Raw genomic sequence first — 17,497 nt, 5'->3', positions numbered from 1 at the left:
CGCACGCGCAAGTCGTCGAGTTAATTTTATGTCAGTGTCGAGACCTTGCATTGTAACGAAGCTGATGTGATTTTTGAATTTGATCGATCTTCTTTGACCATATAGTCTATTTTTAGAAGCGACGCAGATAATTTATACTTGCTATACGCAGATTATCTTAATCCGTCGTTTAAAAAGTCGTTAGTAACATTCCGGAGGCAGCTCTTATTGACAGTAAATAATTCTCGAGATTAGTGCGAGCGCTCCGCGAAATGAAAAAAAGAAATAAAGATCCCGAAATGGCTCGAAGTCGTCTTATCGGTTCGGACTTACCCTAATTGGACCGCGCGTTCGCGGTCTATTTCACGAAAATGCCGCGCACGGCGCGTACGCCTGAAATGGCTCTTGACGCAACGGCGTAGACATTTTCCCTTGTGCAAACTGACACAGTTTTGCCTATGGCTCGCGCGCGCACGCGCGAATCGGTGAGTAATTGATGTCTCAATTGATTGAATATATATTCGCCAAATTCATTTACGACTTGATTATCGCGCTGTCGTGGGGTCGCGTTTCTCGCAAACTTAATTGGCTGCAATTGTCTGGTTTTACAACTCGAAAAAATTTGAATGACGCGCGCTCGAGAGAAAATTCCTCAGCCGTGTCATAAATATCGCGATTTATAAAGATGTTTAATTAAATCGGACGAGCGAGTCGCGAGCAAGAAGTCGAGATCGAATAGGAAACTTTTTCTCTTCACCTTCTCGAGGGCAATAAAAATTCCTTCGCCTGCGTAACCTGCGTTACGTCGCGTTCACAATTCACGAGATGAGCAGAGCATTTGTATGCATCAGTTGAGGAAGATTTCGATCGACGTGTCTTATTATACAGATCTGCATCGGTGACAATTCTCGGCTCCGAATTCCATCACGCAGCCCGTGACACCCCGTCCGCACCGAATATCCCCGCTGACGTTCTTCTCCTACCCTCACGCGAGACCTTCTGTATGCCTAGAGCTTTAGCCCGGCGGCGCTTGTGGCCAAGAAGAAGAGTAAATACCGGTCTCTCTCTCTACTGCGTATATACCACGCTCTACGGCATTGGTTGGCAGTAGTAGCCTAGCCGGACGATAATTTATGTCGGAAGCTGCACACAGCGCGCTGACATCTGAAACGAGGTGCGTTCGTGGCCATTGGTCGGACGGAGGCTCTCCTTATAGGGCTGACAGCGCATGCGCTGCTGCTGCTTCTTCTTCTTCGCGTTCTGTCTTTGTCGCGGCGACTGTCGCGAGGGGAGAAGGACGTGGAGAGGTGAAAGGGATGCGAGGGGGGAGACGATGCGCCGACGCGGACATACTGAGATGAAAGTCGCGGAGAGGAAATAAAGTTTAGAGAGCTCCTTTTTTTCGTTTGGGAATGCTTTCGAAGGCGAAAATCGCGCATAAATTTCAAAGCTGTATTCCTACGTGCACCGCCGGTGCGCTTTTTGCGGCGGCAGCAGCTCCGCGACGTTGTTCTCTCTTTATTCAGATGCAGTAGCCTCGAGAAAGACAGAGAGAGAGAGAGAGAGAGAGAGAGAGAGAGAGAGAGAGAGAGAGAGAGAGTTCACACTATATACATTACGCCACATCTCGGCCACCGCCCGCAGCTTTTTCGAGGCGCAGACTATACTCACTGATCCGTTCAGACGCGCGCGATTTCCCCTTCGTCGGTTGTCGCTCCTTTGCAGCTTCGCGCGCGATCATCCTTGAGTGCGAACTCGATTGATTTATATTTATAACCGGCCCCACTCGACGGCATCCGAGCGATGATGTGCTTGGATTTTTGAGTGGCTTTGTCGGTCGGGATCGAGTGAAATTGAGCAGAGAAGAGGCTGTCGCGAATCGTTTAGATTTCGCAGATGCCTTTACGGTCTGTCGAAATATCCTTTGAGCTAAAGATTTTAAACAGCCACTCGCTGCGGGAAATTGAGATTGAGACGTTGTACGTATACTTGTTTCTAGAGGATCGCGATCGAGTCGTATGAAGTTTGCGCACAATTAGAGAAATTAGATCACACGTTGAGCCGAGCATTGCGGCAGATCGTCGGAGATTATAGACTGGAAGGGAGACTCGAGGGTACTTAGTTGAAAGGCAGAGTCTGGAGACGACGTCACGCATCATCGCCGATCGGGATCGAAAATTAAGAGGTCGATCGCCGGCTGTCGTCGTCGGCCGCGACGACGGCTCCTCCTTTTTCTCGCCTTTTCTTCGCCTCACTTCTTCTATTCCTCTTCTACTCGTGCCTTTTTTTCGCAGCCCAGGCAGTCATCGTCTCTGTCGTAATCGTCCGTTCGCCACGATGAAATGACAAGCTGTTTGCTCTCGTAGAATTAAAAATATTCCCCGATCACGGATTTAATCCAATGACTTTCGTTTCAGCAGCCGGCGAACACACAGGAGCGTGGCAGCGGTCTATCGCTAGGTTGCCAGGGCTCCGGGGCCGCGGGCGCCAACGCAGCCGGTGGGACGGTCAGCAGCGGTTCGGTGGTCCCGGGTAGCGCCGACCAGACGCGCGACCTCAGTCCCTGTCTGCCCGCGTCAATGGGCGACGCGGCCCGACCCACCACACTGCCCAACAGTCCCACCTCCCAGCAGCAGCAGTGTCAGCAGCAACAGCAGCAGCAACAACAACAACAGCAGTGCCAACAGCAGCAGCAACATCATTCGTGCAGTCAGTCCGGTCACACGAATCTCCACCAGACGCATTGTGGCACCAACAACAACTGCTACGACACTGCCGGCGCTACCCCCTACGATTCCAGGGACTACGGATCTCCGGGAGGTATGTCGGATAAGGTGTGATTTTGGGTGGTCCCCGATTATTACGGACGCTCCGCTGCTGAGATTCGGGCGGTTGGGCGTGAGAACGGACCGAGGTCAGGGGACGCGATGTGAGTCTCTAATTAATGACTGATATCGATACGCGGTAGAAATATAGTAGAACATATTTGGACTGTTACAAATTGAGCTACCGATAGATTTCGAAGCAATAAAAATAATCATAAACTGTCGGGCGATAATTGGTAAGGCGCTAACGCTACCCCCTGCGACCTCCGCGACGGGAGGCGCATGAAATCCAGGCGGGGCGCGTTCGCTACCTCATTGTAGCATACTTTTTCGTCGTCTTGGCGGACTCTCGCTTTCTCTCTCTCTCTCTCTCTCTCCCCCTCTCTCGCGCACACACCTCTAAGCGAGATTTCACGGCTACACGGGGATGCGGAGTGAAAGGCCGCTAAAGAGAGATTCCAGGCCGTGTTCTCATGGACTATTTAAGACTCGGGGAGTTGCATGAGTTTTTTTCTCTGCGCCGTGCACTGATGTAACGCCGCGTATTTACACGAGGAATTAATCCAGCGCCGCTCAGTGGGACTATGATGAGTTGTATTCTCACAATTCATCGAGTCTCTCATTTCAATTTTACTTAGGGTCACCGCGGCGTTTCGCTCTCCCGCTTTGAACTATCGCTACTCGGATATGATAATTGCAACGACGAAACAACGTCACCCAAACGTCAAAATTCAATGCTCCACAGACGCAACCGAGTACCGCAACAACAACTACGAGCACCCGAACGATCTCAGCATGCCGCCGCAACATCATCACCATCACCACCACCATCACCATCATCACCAGCAGACGATCTTGCACCAGTCCCAGGTGTCGCAAGCCCAGCAGGCGACAGCGGATTCTCAGCATCAACAGCAGGACTGTCAAGGCTCGATGCACCCCGTGCCCAAGCTCGAGCCGCCTTCTACGCCACCTTCTCACCAGGATCACGAACACGGACCTGCGGTCGTCTGCGCCGGTTGTGGTCTCAGGATATCGGACAGGTTCTATCTCCAGGCGGTCGACAGGCGGTGGCACGCCTCTTGTCTTCAGTGCTCCCACTGTCGGCAGGGCCTGGACGGCGAAGTCACGTGCTTCAGCAGGGAGGGAAATATTTACTGCAAGAAGGACTACTACAGGTAAGTCATACAATTCAGTTGTGTACGAATTGAGCCTATATTCCAGCGGAAATTAAGCTGTAAACCGCTTATACACGCTCATTGTTTTACGCCGCCATAAGCGGTGGTATAAGCGTCTCGGCTCGATCGAAATTCTCTCACACGCGCTTCGCGCTTTCCACTCGCGGAAATAGCCGTCGCTCCGGAAAATCGTCGTCGCTTCCTCGATTAAAAACAGCCGCTCAGAATTCTACCGGAGGCTCTTTCGCGCACGAAAGTCCAAGTGAAATTACCTCAATCAAAGCTGCAACTAAGAAACGAAGTCCAATCATCGAGGGACATCTCTCATTTCTATTATTGTCACTCGAGTCTCGTCGTGCTCAGAGCGCCGACCATATTAATTTTCCTGGGAATCGTGGCCGATCGTGATGGCTAGGATTTCTCATAGCAAGAGAGAGAGAGAGAGAGAGAGAGAGAGAGAGAGAGAGCGCAAGTGCATGTCTCACGTGGGAGGGTCGGGGGCCCCACACGGCGTCCTCGCAGCTCTCTTGCTCGTATCGACCAGCTCTCTGCTTTACCAACAGTCTTTGGGTTGAATCGCAAGGACAGGAGGATTGCACGGGCTAATGGTCACGACTCGGCCATTTACCTCCGGCGTCGAGAGAGAGCCAGCGAGTCGAGCGTCGATAGCCGATAAGTAAATCACCGGCGATCTATAAGAGACTCTCTCTTTCTCCCGAGTATGTATATACAGTCTGCGGTGCAGCATCGACTCAAGGACGCGAAGCTGACCCTTTATACGTATCGCGAGGCGGTGCGCGCGCACTTGTTTGATCCGCGCCGAGTTTTATTTCCCCAGCCATTATTCGCCCCGGTGGGAAAAATTTCGGACGACCATTGTGCGAGATGCGATAACTAGAAACACGAAATCCAGCCGCGGGGGTTGAACCCGCGCGGTTTTCTGGTTCGCCGTGTGTTCATAAACTCGTTGTTTATATAACGTCTCGCGCCGGAGTTCGTTCCACTCGGGGATTTTAAATTTCACCCGAGTACACGTACATAATAGTATATTGTGTACCAAGGGCGTAAAGTGGGCTTTTTTAGGCCGAGTGTGGATTTTGCAGTACGTACTGCAAAATCCACGAGGCCAAAAAGCCCACTTAGCCCTTGGTGCACACCATATTTCATGTAACGCGCGGACATATTTTCACATTTTTTCGTACGTGTTAAGAGGGACTGATGTGACTATTTTTTGACACGGCAACCGTGCTCTTGTCTTGTTCAAACATTATATAAAATAAATAAATAATGCAAATTTATCAAAATCAACTTTTTTTTAAAATCAGAAAAAAAATTTTGCGGGCATAAAAGTTATTTTAGCGGGCAATAAAGGTTTTTATTGCCCGCTAAAATAACTTTTTTGCCCGCCGGTCAAAAAAGAGTCACTTTAGTCCCTATTAATAGGTACGAAAAACGCGAAAATCGTTCGCGTGTTACATAAAAATCTTTCCGCTATAGCTGTCCCGCGCGTATCTTGATCAGCGCGAGCTTCGCGTCGTCGTAAAGCAAACACGCGACGAAGAGAAAAAAAGTTAGCTGCAGGTAAAAGAGATCGGCGCACATCTTGTGACACATCCCGTCACGATATGAAGAGAGAGAGAGAGAGAGAGCCTCGAAAAGGCTTATCTCGTCGTTCTCATTATTAGGAGACACATCGCGTGTCTGGCTCGTCCGGTGCCGTGCTCCCGAGATGTGTAACTAGATTCGCGCTGGCAATTTTTGGTGTCATTATCGGTGGAAAGGAAAAAACGGGACGCAGCGAGAAAAAAATTGCTACCGCGGCTCGCGCGGATTTTGTTGAGGTTAACTCGACTGTATTAGCGGTTGCGAGAGTTTTGTGTGTGTGTGTGTGTGTGTGTGTGTGTGGGTATATTACCCGGGGGCGGACGACGATATTTTTTCTTAATGAGCTCGAGGAGCTTTCACTTTTTGCCCTTGGATCTCTATATTACGGAGCGTGTGTACAGAAGCCGATCGAAATCGGCGAGCGAGGTTTTTTTACCCGATGAGCGTGATTACATTGATTGGCGTCGTGCTTCTCGCATTATACCTTGAAATAGGGTAGCTTTGTATAGTCCGATCTTGAAACAAAATTGCGATCGAATTCAAACTCATTCCTTTACATACTCTGTCTTCGTTACACACTCGCAGTAGTGCAAACACACAAAAGCCTGTTTATTTCGTGCAAGCTCAGCGGATTTTCCCCACAAAAAAAACGTTATTTACGCGCCGTCGGGGGAGAGTGTACACTTGCAATCTGGAGCGTCCGTATACCGACTCTAGACTCGTCACCTCGCGTGACGTCTCGGGCCGGCCCGGTTGCTCCGTCGTAAAAATTGCCTGCGCGTAAAGAGATCGTTACCCGGCCTCGAGCCTCTTCCTGGATTTATATCGCCGCGCTGTTGTTTTTTTTTCTCCTGCCACGAAGCAACTCTCCGGATGCCAGACGAGGCGTGTCCGATTCTTAATGATACGCTACCGCCACTGCCGCCGCGTTAAATTGTACTTTAAATTGAATTAAAGATGCGCCTGTTGATGTTGAAGGGCCTTATTTTCCTCTTTATTGATGAATTTGAGCTATGGCGTGGGTAATTTTATTTGCATTTTTATGGGAAGAATCGCGAGTGCGCTCGAGTAGGCGATGCTTATCCAGACCGAGTGCCTTTCTTAAGAGATCAGCTCGAAAAATCAGAACTGCGCGTGTAATTAGTATGGATCACATCTTTACGCGGGGGATCCGAAGCTTACATGCCGATTTTTACCGATCTTTCTCTCTCCTGGCTTTTGCAGACCGTAAATAAGAGGCGGTAATTGTCGTGCATAAATTATCCGAAAGACGGCCAATCGCTATCGGTGACGTAGAGCAGAGCCGGTAGAGGAACATGTCCGCGAGCCCGTTCTGATTAGATATCGGCGTGCACGAAATTTTACTGTCTTGTTACACATACACACACTCGCCGTATTTATCGGCGTCCAATCGCCGCATGAAAATGTTAATTCTTCATGCGTCGAGCGATATGCCACGTGTGCGTAACAAGTATAGTCTCGCTGATTTACAGTCAAGCTGGCTGTAAATTTTACAACGCTAATTGTCCGTTGATTGTTGGTTAAGTAATGCGCGCCCGGTTTTAAATGTATATTATTCGATATTTCAGTATTTTGGGGGCGACGCACTACTGAAACGATTGTATCGTTATACGCGGAATTCCATAAAACAGTTAGCGAATCACGCTCGCCTGCGAGGGAATTAATTCATTTTAATTAAACGCGCAAATTCGCAGATCTTGCTTTGATACGCGTCGGATCCAAAAAAGTTGTATACTTGTTTAATTTCCAGAGAAATATTCCTGAGTTATAAGCTGAGGCTGCGAGTTCACGTAAGGATTTCTCCGGTAGCCGAGAAAGGGATTCCCAGAATAGAAAGCAGCAACCGAATATTATTATTTTTGGTCTAATTTTAAATCGCTTTTTCTCTCACTCGCCCAACCGCGATAAGTTACGGCATAATGAGCCGTTATCTGCTGTAGCGATTCGTTTAAAAAACGACGCTTTTATCGAATATAATGAAACGTTATTACAAAACACAGTTAGCCTTATCTCGCTCGCAAAACTCCACCAATAACCGACGCCTCACAATCTCCTGCATCGAAGATCCTCTCGAAACGCCCGAAGCGAATACAGCATCTCTATGCCCATCTCTCTCTTCCGAGAAATCGAGTAACTCACGGAGGCGCGCGCGCGCAAGCGTAGAAAAGGCGTTTGTCAAACGGTAGGCTTTTTGACGCGGCGTTCCTCCGCGCATCTTAATTATACGAGCGCTAAATTATGAGCGGCCCCCGTGGCGAGTCTCGCTGAAATATTCGCGCACTAGGTTATGGCTCAATTACCACTCGGCGCGAGCGCTCCGCTGGACCCCCTTTTAATTTCCACACCGGCTTCTCTTATTCGTCAAAGATTAAATTTTCGAGACAAAACTTCCTTTCTCACGTTTGCGCGCGTGCTTGCGCGAGAGAGAGAGAGAGAGAGAGAGAGAGAGAGAGAGAGACAGCGAGAACTGAGATAATATGAATTCGAGGAGAGTAGCAGGGGAGAAGAAAAAAATGAGGAAAGGCGCGTGTGCTTTTCAGCCGCGAGTAATGAATGCTTAAAGGGGATTAGCCGCGGAACGAGCAGGAGAGAGAGAGAGAGAGAGAGAGAGAGAGAGAGAGAGAGAGAGAGAGAGAGAGAGATTTCGGGCCGCGATAAGCGAGAACGAGAGCATTTGTAGCGGTGACACCTGCACGCGATACTTTATATATCATTACGTCTTAACGGCTGGCGCGTATTTACGCGGGAGATAAGGGCCCGAAGGAGGTGAGAACGGAAGAAACGCCTCGGCGGGCGAGTGTTGCGCAATTTTCTTTCACTTTTTTTTTCTTATTCTCTTGCGGTCAAAAGTGTATTTTCATACGCGAATCCAGATTCTGTATTATGGTAAAATATTTAAAACGAAATTCGAACGGCAGCTCATCCATCCATTACAAGCCTGTGTACAAGATACCAGGCGCTATCTCCTTAGGAATAACAGAATAAATAGAGGCCGCCGTGTCAGCGTAAATTAGCTTTATGGAGGCTGGATATAATATATTATTAATATATTAACGAATATCCAGGCGGCGACTAGACGAAAAAAGGATCGGGTTCCGAGAAAAGCGCAGCTCTCTTCGATAAATACGTCATAAAAGGCGTTATCAGCGCGCAGATCTGCGCACGCGGGAATATAAAATTTTCTCGCCGATGAAATTAATTCGAGAGAGGGAATAAAGTCGCGCGGAAAACGCGCTACCGACGCAGCGCAGCGCGGCTACCCTGCGCACGCGCCATGTTTCTCTCGTGTCACGTAAGTCGCGCCAAAGAGGAACAGTCGAAAGTGTACAAGAGAATTCAAGGCCGTCGAGATTCGCCGGGGAGATATATACGCACGGCACAATGCAGTGACTTTTAAGACTCGTCCCTGCTGCAGAGTGTGTGAGTGTGTTTTCGAATTAAACTTTGTTGCTCTCGGACAATGGTTTTTTAACAACGGGAATATTTCACGCGTAACGAGTTCGTCCGTTTGATCAACACATTATCGCGTTGAACTCTCGCTCAGGTCACGAAAACCGTTTCTCGTGTGGCGCGCGCGCACGAGGTAAATCAGAGGAAACACGCTTTTTTAGCCACTCCGTACGAATTCGTACACGCGATAAATAAAATCAGCCATCATCGCCGTGTATCTCGAAAACTACAAAATCCCTCTTCGCGTACCCACTGCACTCGCTCGCAACACATTCTCGGCTTTTAAAGTGACGCAACCGTAAACGTCCCGCGGACTTACAATTTTCATTAAACCTGCGACGTACAGCTACCCATTGCGCGCGTTTTCGGATTTCTGCACTCGTTTACGACGTTGCAAATTCCGCGCGCCGTAAACGAAACTCCCCGAGAGAAAGAGAGAGATAGAAAGCGGGAGAAGCGCAGAAAAAAGAAACATCGAAATATGAACGTGTCGCGGCGCGGCAGCGTTAAATTATTGCGGAGCCGCTTGATTGACGCCGCATGCTGAGAGAGAGAGAGAGAGAGAGAGAGAGAGAGAGAGAGAGAGAGAGAGAAAGAGAGAGAGAGAGAGAGAGAGAACCAGGACGTTATCGTCCCGGGGATTCGAGCCGTAAAAGTTGAAGATTTCGATTTAACGCGCTGAAACTCAAGCTTTCGGCTTTTACTGTTTCTAAATAGCTCGTGCCCTCGCGACTCGCGATTTTTTATTACGCTAGTTTGTGTATAAATGCTCAGCTCTCGACTCGAGGTACGACGCAGCGCGTTGAGGCATAACTTACTTGCAATATTATTCTGAAAAAATGAAAACCGCCAAGAAAGCTCGAAGCAAGCCGTATAGGAGTGAGAAAAGAAAACAGGAGAGAGGATCAAGAGGATTCAGCGCAGTGACTCGGCAGGGGTCCTCGGGGGCGAGGCTTCTGCTGCAGTGTCACCGCATAAAGCATTCTTCGCACCGCGAAAGTATCAGGTTTCGCGGAGGAGCTACGGGAGTAAAAGAGAGAAAGATGGGAACGGAGTGGATTAAGTCCTTCGCGCAAACGGACGATGTTAGCTGTACACACACACGCACACTCGAGCAAGGGAAGTGGGAGGAGAAGTTGGTATACGCGTGAGACTGAGATGTTTCTGCGGATTTTGGAATTTTAAGCTTTGTCTCTTGTATACCTTTTGCGTGGGTACAGTTTTCCAATTTTCTGAAATTTCAAAAACACGATCTACAAAAAAAAGAAGCAAAAGAGAAAAGGTGAATTCCGAGTCCTTCAGCGCGAAAAATCCAGTTCTCTCCCGGGCCGACGGGAGGACACAAATACTGCAGCAGTTCTCGCGCCGCGTGGGACTGCAGCGTCGACCACTGCAGCATTGCCGGCGACGGCATTAATCTAGATTGCGGCATTGAGTTACTCCGCTGTTATTTATGCGCGTTTTGCCGTAGAGCTGCATCTGCGCTGCTCCCGCTGAAACGTTATTTTTCACCAGCGCGACAAAGTCCTTCCGATGGCTTTTTTTCCACTGCAAAATTCATATGCATCGAGAGCTACCCTTCGTGAATTATATGCGAGGACAGCGGCGAGAGGAATGTGTAAAGTGATGGAGAGCTTCGACTCGATTGTTGGACGTCTTTTCAGAGGCGCAAGATCTTCTCTTTTTTTCCGTGATAAATAATACGTAGGATGCTATTTTTTTCAACTTAGATTCAGACCGCAGTTATTGACAAAACTGTACAAAAGTACACACATACTACGCCCATAAATTCCTCTCCCCGCCGTCGTACGCAGTGTCGAAATTCGACGAATATCCCCGAACTCGCGCATAATATCGACAGGACTAAAGCTGCTGCGGCGAAGCGAGGGTCGCGCGCGCGCGTTTTCTCCTTCAAAGCACCCGCAGAGTTTTACAAGATGCGCCATATGCGTTACATTATTATATTGTGCGGCACAAAGCGAGACTCGCGCGTGGACCGCTCGCCGGGCGCCGGCTCGCACACCCCTCGGAGGAGACGAGGTTTTTCACGTGTATATATGAGCCTATATAGGTGTACAGGCTGTAGTGCGGCTGCAAATATTTAACATACTTTACGCCTCATCGTCTACCTATACGCGCGTGCGTTAGCGCGCATTGTTATGCCAGCGGGAAACGCGATCGCATACGTGTTAATTGCGCGCAATGTTTGGATCTTCAGCTATATCGGCGTAATGGCCAGCCGGCATTTGCGGTATTCGGAAACTGCTGTTGATCGCGCGCTCTGTATGCAATATGGATTCGTTCATAGGTATTTTTTTTTTAATTTATCTCGATGAAATTCTCTGCCACCGATGTTTCCAAAAATCCTAATACGACCGCAGAGTTAATGGGTCCAAATCCGTTGGATCAAGAGCCGACTTTCTATTCATACCTTTTTTGCTCTCGCCTCTCTCCCTATTATAGTACACGCCAGCTTTTTTCTCTCCGTCTTTCTTTCTCGCGCTCCGGAGCGGATGACGAAAAACGCAGAAGACGTTTTCGAGAGGGACAAGTGCTAATCCGTATTTGAGCAAACCTACTTACGCACGCTGCGCGTTTGTAAAAAGGCGAGAAAGAAAGAGAGTGAACAGAAAAACTGGCCTAGCGTGTGTGTGTTTTGGATCTACGATTTCATGGCTGATCGATTGGCTTTCACGCTTTTTATACGCTCTTGCCTTGTTTGTCGAACCATTGTGCCGATATCTCATTATGTTCGCTTCGGAGGCGTGTTTTTAGGTCATAATATTTTGTCGTTGAGAACTCAATCGATACGTCGCCTCTCGAAACATTAAACTAGAGTTATTATTATGCACTTGCGCTGAAATTACGGTAGTCGCGTCTGCAAAAATAATGGCGTCGAACGGGACTAGAGCTCGAACACACCACTTCCAGTTGCACGCGGTGCGAACAACGCACACTGCGTATACGTGCTATCTTCAACGCGTGTATAATACACGCGCAGGGACGAGAAGGAGGCGCGAGAAGCGCCGCGGGACGCGGATACGCATGGATGGGAAAAAGGGGTGTAGTAGCGCCTCGTCCGCGGGGCGCACACCGAGGCAGCTCGTAATTAATGACGGCCTATTACCTACGGCTGCCGACGATTTTTCGCCCGTTTCCCACCGCCGATGTGTCCTGCAGTAACGCTTTCGCATCATACCGCCGGATTTCCCAACAGCGAGCATTCCAGACTCTCGTGCGAATAAGAAAAAAGAAAACGGATCGCTCGCAATCGGCCCCGCGATAAAAAGACACTTACCGGCGAAGTACACGTCCTCTCCGTGCCCGTATCGGTCGCGAGTCTCACGAATTTAAGAAAGGGGGATAAGCGAACCGCCGCGCCGCGAGAGAAGAAGAAACCGAGAAAACAGATATGTAAGAGAGAATACATATACGGAGGGAGGGAGCGAGAAGTCGAGAGAGAAATATGTAAATGTGCGCGAGAGAGGAGAGAATCGGCGCACGAAGCGGTTCGACATCGCTACTGCATTAACGCGCGGCTGCAGCGGTCTCCATTACGCGGTGCTATCTGCGCCGATATCTTCCTCGCGGCTACCAGCCGAGCTGCTGAGCCTCTACCTGCCCACGTTTAATCTACTTCCAAATATATTGCAAGAGGGATCTTTCTCTCTCTCTCTCTCTCTCTCTCTCTCTCTCTCTCTCTCTCTCTCTCTCTCTCTCTCTCTCTCTCTCTCTGGAGCGTCGCGTTGGTCCTATTATATTGCTGCGAGGCCACACCGGATACGTTCATTGTATTTCGACGTTCAGAGGAGGATCGTCGTCCTTTTTCCCGCTCGAGTGTATGCGCGCTGCAGATTGCGACTATATATTTCTACGGCTCTAATCGTATCGAGAGTAGTGCGCGCAGTTTATTCGTCATTGTGCCGCTAATGCTTTTCTGCAACTCATGCTTCGGCACGCTCGTATAATACTGCGGAACTCTATCGGATTCGCGTATAGACCGGACTGAATTAATCGTACATTATAGGCTCATTATAAAAATTTGACTTCTCTCTGTTCCAGGATGTTCGGTAGCATGAAGCGCTGCGCGCGCTGCCAGGCGGCGATCCTGGCCTCGGAGCTGGTGATGCGAGCCCGGGAGCTCGTGTTCCACGTGCGCTGCTTCTCCTGCGCAGCCTGTTCGGTCCCCCTGACCAAGGGTGACCACTTCGGTATGCGCGAGGGCGCGGTGCTTTGTCGGCTGCACTACGAGATGGGCGCCGAGCTGCATCCCTCCCAGAGTCCGCCGGTGCCCGTCTACCCACCGGGTCCTCACTACCCCGGCCAGAGCTTTCCCTCGCCCGAGTTCCTGCACCACCATCCCCATCACCATCCGCACCATCCACACGTGCCCCAGCCGCAGCAGCAGAGTCCCGTGTCTCTGCAGCCGGCGACGCCGCAGGATCCTGGAGCGGGTGGTGGCCCAGGGGGTGGAGGGGGTTGTGGTTCACCCTCGAAGATGACGTACTTCAACGGGGCGTCTCCAGTGGTCGCAGCGACGGCGGTCACGGTGGCGGCTGCGGTGGCCAGCGTACCCGCGCCCAGGCAGAAGGGCAGGCCCAGAAAGAGGAAACCCAAAGATCTCGAGGCTATGACCGCCAGCCTTGGTGAGTCGTGTCAGTGAAACCCCTTTTCTTAAATTACCATACGCATACATGATGCATGCTTTGCTGCTGCCAGAGTGTGCAGTTTTTAGCTCCTACTATATTGTGATTTTATGTTTGAAAAGAAAACGACGACGCAATAAGCAGCGTAATTATTGCACGCTTTCGAGCCGATAAATTTGCATGAATGCTGTGTAGGATGTAGTAATACTGCAAACCGCTGCAAAATCGTTGATTCGTTACGAGAGCCTTTTCTGAAATCGACATTCGCAAACCTGACAAAGTAACGCTTTGCACCTAAAATATCGCATGACTCAAAGTGGGAGAAGCAAAAATTCCCGCAGATCACTTCCCATACTGACACATCGATATAAATTGTTTCGGAGTAAATCAAACTCATACACACACACGAATGTGTATAAACGAGCACGAAGTGCATATCATTAGATTGTATAAGCCGATAGTCACGTCAAACGAAACACGCGAAATTTAATTATGTAAACAGTGACAGAGTGAACATCAACTGCCCGGAGCGAAGATCAGCTGATACTATGTTCGAGGCGCGAGTCTTTTTGGTCACACGTGCAGCGCTTCGCGCGAAGGGAATTTCGTTTTTCATTTTTTTCCTTCAGCGACCATTCAAAATATACTCGCGTGCGTGCGGGCACGAAAATAAGAGTGATAAATGCGATGCACAGAGGGAGTACGCTCTCGAGCTTAAAAATATAACGTTTACGCGCCGAGAGTATACGTGTAGCACTGGTTAATTTATTGCTCCTCCCGTAAGAACGTGTAATTTTCACGCCTCAATCGGTGTAACACCCAGCGCTAAAGCTATATTTTCACCGTTGGAGCAGAAAAGTTATTCACCTCTCCGACGAGAAGAAAGAGAGAGAGAGAGAGAGAGAGAGAGAGAGAGAGAGAGAGAAGCGGCAAGAGATCGGCTAAAAATGGTCAAAAACAAGCCCGCGCACAGCAGAACGAAAGGGGAGCGAAAACCGCGGATCCAGATCGTGCAGTCCTTCGCTCGCGCGCGCTCTCTCGCGTGATTTATAGTCGCGCGTGGGCGTGCGCTGTTTGCCACCGGAGTCCGATAAAATTTGTCCGGTCGGTTTAAATCCACCGAATCGCCTTGTCGCGCGTGGGCAGGTGCTGAGAGAGCGTGGGAACGCGAGCATCTCTGAGCTTTTGCGTTATGCTTCTATGCTTCTATATAAAGCTGTATCGCGTATTTGAAAAAGAATACTCTGTCGATAATAAAGCCACGTACACGTTCGCCGATAGACCGTCGACGATAGCTCAATTACGCGAGGGGGACGAAGAGCGTATCGTTTGTCATCGGCGTGCGCCGCAAGAGACGTAGCGATGCTATTTAGCGACTGCAAATGAGCGTGTACATAGAGACGCTGTGTTATGTATAGTACCGGTAATCGAATCGCGCGATTAAGAAGTTTTAGCCGAGTGTGCTTTATTGATCTGCTCGAGGTATTAGGATATTTTGCCGCGGAAGATGAAGGCTGCGGCAACCATAATTACTCCGATCCAGCAATTAGCGCACGGATGAGAGACTTTAAATTGAATGCGAGAGCGATCTCCATTAAGCAGTGATCCAGATAATTTCGCATATCCCGCACACATCGCGCGTGTTTCGCCGCTCGTGCCTCGGTGGATGAATTATGATTTGATGAATGGCTGTACATACAAACGTATTAATTCAGCCGGAGATTTTCATCGGAAGTACATTACGCGCGTGCTAATAGCCCCGATGTTCGCCTTAATATTTCGATCCGCCATTAATTCATCGGATTTGAAATAATACATACACACAGGTTGTATAATGAAGTTACAGCTTATCGATCGGCCTTATCTATGCACAGAGACGACGATTAAAAATAGCACACCGATCAGCCGTCGATTAATCGCAGCCCATATATAATTCATCGGGGGAAAGAGGGTATAGAAGTGTGTGTTGGATCGACTGCCAAGAAGCACAATGAATCCTCTCTTAGCGCTCGCACACACACACACACACACACACACACATGTGATACAATGAGGATCAAAGAGGCAATTATCGACAGCGCGGTCGCGTGTGCGTCGCTTCACTCTCCCTCTGTATATACCGTGCCAGCAAACTATTTGCCTCCTAGACTCGTAATTGGTCTTGTAAACGTTGTCGCCGCCGTAGCCCTTCTCCGGCCGTCGTTCATGCGACTCTGTCTCTGTGTGTGTACGTATGCGGGAGCTAATGAGTCGCGATACGCATCGAGAATTACCGAGCATTCCTACGGGGATGTATCAAGCTGCAGTACGGAGATACAGCGGCGTGGATCTGGGATATGATTTGCGGCGACTTTTTGCTTCCGCCGGAATTCAGAGCGGCTCAGCGCCTCGATCGCTTCATTTTTTTCGAATGTAATGAATGCTTGATTAGGAGCTTGATTATCAAATAAGAATGAGCTCAGCTGCGTGGTGTAGACTAAATTCGAAACGTTTGGATTTCGATCTTTTGTAGATTTGAACGCGGACTACATCGACATGCCGTTCGGCCGCGGCGGCCCAGGAACGCCCGGTATGCCCGGCTCCAACAGCCGCACCAAGCGCATGCGTACGAGCTTTAAGCACCACCAGCTGCGCACCATGAAGAGCTATTTCGCGATCAACCACAACCCCGACGCCAAGGACCTCAAGCAGCTGTCTCAGAAGACCGGATTGCCGAAGAGGGTACTGCAGGTCAGTTGAGAATGGTCGATAACGCGAAATAAGGAACAACCTACCGCACTGTATAACTCTCTCTCTCTCTCTCTCTCTCTCTCTCTCTCTCTCTCTCTCTCTCTCTCTCTCTCTCTCTCCTCGTCGCGCGCGCACGGAGGAAAAGAATACAAGACGCGTCGTCGTCGGCGTCGTCGTCCGGGGACAAAAATATTCGTCTCACTGCTCTCTCTCTCTCTCTCTCTCTCTCTCTCTCTCTCTCTCTCGCGTAAGCGTTATATATACACGTTCGGCCTCCAATTAGCGCGGGCCCGACGCGCGCGAGCTCTCGCGTCGCTCGGCCCTTTCGCGATATTTCCGTCGACGGCTTTTCCCCGCTCGCACTTCGTCAATCCTCCTCTCACCTACACGTGGCGCGCGCATAAATCAGCCGTCTATGCCCACTCTCTCTCCCTCTCTTGGTTCTTCGTTTCTTTTTTTTTCTTTTTTCCACTTCTGCAGCCCGCAGCGTTTGGCCCAATTATCCCGTGGCGCGACGCTCCGCGCGCGTGTGTAAAACGGTGCTAGTTGTTGCCGAGTTTTCGTGGACGTTTTTACATCTCGAGGAGGAAGCCGGGACTTCAAAGCTCGCTCGGCGCGGCTTTAAAGAGGCTGTGTGCGCACGGGAGAGAAAGCGAGCCCGAGTTTTCCTGCGTTCGAGATGCATCGATTTTTATACGAATCACGCTCTCTGTAGAATTTTCATCTCGCGCGGCGTCGGACATCATAACGCTCGGCGGAATTCTACAGGAGTTGTCCTCTTCTTGTCGCAAAAAACTGCTAGCGACGCAGCGTACAGAAACTCGTTCATATACGCGAGACCATTGGCTCGGTTGGATCGGCTTTTTCTCAGCGGCACCGACAGCGAAGTCGGCGGTAGGGAGCTTTCTCCGAGATATAGTCGACTGGTCCAGTGAGTGCTGCCTGTTTTTTAGCAGCAGCCTCGGAATGCCGTGGCGGCAGCGGCGGTTTGTCTCCTTTGTTTTGCGACTGCCCTGTGTGCGAATGCGTGTGTATAGAGGTATCCGCTGCCGGTAGGATGGCG

The 17,497-nt window shown here is 49.8% G+C and overlaps 1 protein-coding gene across 3 annotated transcripts in view; it reads left to right on the top strand.

Moving 5' to 3' along the window:
- The window catches only part of LOC100114734 (protein apterous), a 28,791-nt gene that overhangs the window by 7,899 nt on the left and 3,395 nt on the right, over positions 1-17,497 (top strand). Inside the window, exons 2-5 of one of the 3 annotated variants that reach the window (XM_016987274.2) lie at positions 2,400-2,799; positions 3,550-3,982; positions 13,121-13,713; positions 16,217-16,434. In XM_016987274.2, the coding sequence (XP_016842763.1) occupies positions 2,400-2,799; positions 3,550-3,982; positions 13,121-13,713; positions 16,217-16,434 (1,644 nt within the window). Of the gene's footprint in view, positions 1-2,396; positions 2,800-3,549; positions 3,983-13,120; positions 13,714-16,216; positions 16,435-17,497 lie in introns of all 3 variants that reach the window. The other 2 variants (XM_016987275.2, XM_016987273.2) reach the window with 2 other exon arrangements.

This window comes from Nasonia vitripennis, chromosome 4 (genome assembly GCF_009193385.2).
Source record: "Nasonia vitripennis strain AsymCx chromosome 4, Nvit_psr_1.1, whole genome shotgun sequence".
NCBI lineage: Eukaryota > Metazoa > Arthropoda > Insecta > Hymenoptera > Pteromalidae > Nasonia > Nasonia vitripennis.
Note: the sequence above shows the minus strand (reverse complement) of the source record. Positions and strands in the feature narration are given on the sequence as shown.